This window comes from Aplysia californica, unplaced genomic scaffold (genome assembly GCF_000002075.1).
Source record: "Aplysia californica isolate F4 #8 unplaced genomic scaffold, AplCal3.0 scaffold00204, whole genome shotgun sequence".
Taxonomy (NCBI): domain Eukaryota; kingdom Metazoa; phylum Mollusca; class Gastropoda; order Aplysiida; family Aplysiidae; genus Aplysia; species Aplysia californica.
In genome coordinates, this window is record NW_004797474.1 from 974278 (window position 1) to 976001 (window position 1724).

The 1724-nt window shown below is 58.9% G+C and overlaps 1 protein-coding gene across 1 annotated transcript in view; it reads right to left on the reverse strand.

The window, feature by feature from the left end:
• Positions 1-134: 134 nt before the first annotated feature.
• LOC101850651 (delta-like protein 1) overlaps positions 135-1724 on the reverse strand; it is a gene marked incomplete at its 3' end in the record, with an annotated part of 93205 nt that continues 91615 nt past the window's right edge. The window contains 1 exon segment of the mRNA XM_013083005.2: positions 135-1479. Within this exon segment, the coding sequence (XP_012938459.1) occupies positions 135-1479 (1345 nt within the window).

Genomic DNA, 1724 nt, shown 5'->3' on the forward strand with positions numbered 1-1724 from the left:
ACCCCACCTCCTCCTCTCTCTCTCTCTCTCTCTCATGCGCACGCTCGCTCGTATAAAATATATAACCAATAAATACATTCGTATACATGTGCATTTCCTGAGAAGAATCAGAATGTGAGAAGAGTCATATTTACCTGAGGGGCCTTCTGGTATCGGCCTGCAGCGAATCCACATCTAAGCTCCTATAAGGTTTTTCATAGTCATAGTCACTCTCGCTGCCCCTCGGGCCTCCTTTGCTGTTGGACGAATTGGAGGCAGCTTTGGAGGAGGGGCAGGTGGAGGAGGAGGAGGGAGGGAGGAAGGTGGAGGGTGAAGTGGTGGAGGAGGGGAGGACACGGGCGCCCTTACCGCCGTTGTTGCAGGCGGCAGAGGAGGAGGAGGTGGAGGAGACGGAGCAGGTGGAGGGGGAGGGCAGCTCGTGGTGCTGGTGGTGCGTGCTGGGCACCATGTCACGGAAAAACTGCTTGCTGCTGGAGGTGTGCATGCCGCCCCCTCCCCCGCTGATACTGCTGCAGCTCCCCGGCGAGATCTCCACGTAGGGATCTCCCCCGCTCGCGCTGGCCCCGCCCCCTCCTCCTCCTGCCCCTGTGGCAAGCATCAGGTGCTTGGCCTTCAGCTTGTTGATATCCTGCTGCTCCTCGTTGCTGATCTTGATGCTGGACGAGTTGGAGGAGGAGGAGGGCAGCGGCGTGGTGAAGATTTCCGTGGACTTCGTGTTGTTCATGTTGTTGATGTAGTTCTGCTCCTTCTCGCGGGCCAGGTTCTCCATGTTCTGCTGGTCGTGGTGGCGCCGCTGCAGGTAGGAGCACTTGCGGCAGAGCAGGATAATCATGGCGATGATGATCAGGATGAGCGGAATGCCCACGCCCAGACACACGATGAGCAGCAGCTCCGTCTTGCTCAGACCCACGCCCTCGCCGTCATCGTCGTCCTGGTCCTCGCCCGAGCCCACCTGGCCCGAGAAGTCTCCGTTGACCGGCGTGGTGTTGGACCTGAGCGGAGGTGGGCTGGTCACCGCGCCGTCCCACGCGTCCGTGTTGCCGACCGAGGCGCCTTCATACAGGTGACAGTTCTTACCCCAGAACCCTTCCGGACACTCGCAGGCGTAGTCGGCGAACACGCCTTTACAGATCCCGCCGTTGAGGCACGGGTTGTTCTTGCACTCGTCGATCTGAAGGCTGCAGTCCTTGCCCTCGAATCCCGGCGCGCACTTGCAGGAGAAGTCGTTGACGAGGTCCTTGCAGTGCCCGCCGTTGGCGCAGGGCCGCATCTCGCAGTCGTCCACGTTGTCCTGGCACAGAGTGCCCACGTACCCAGCCACACACTGGCACCGGAAGTCGTTGATCATGTCGATGCAGGTGCCGCCGTTATGGCAGGGGCTGTGGTGGCAGTCGTCGTCGTTGTGCTGACACTCGGGCCCGCTGAAGCCGGTGGGGCACACGCAGCGGTAGCCGTTCAGCTGGTCGATACAGCGGCCGCCTGTCGGGGTGGAAAGGATGAGAAGACTTAACGTTTGGAAGAGAGTGCGAGTAAAGAGTTTGAGTGAACAGAAGAAAACAGATGGTCTTTTGGTGATGAGAATAAATTATACAAAGAGATACCAACAAGAGAGGTGAAACAATAAAACCTATCAGTGGCGCCCTCCAATCATCCGTACAGGGGAAGGAGGGAGAGAGGAAAGAGGGAAGGGAGGGAGAGGGGAGAGAGAGAGAGAGAGAGAGAGA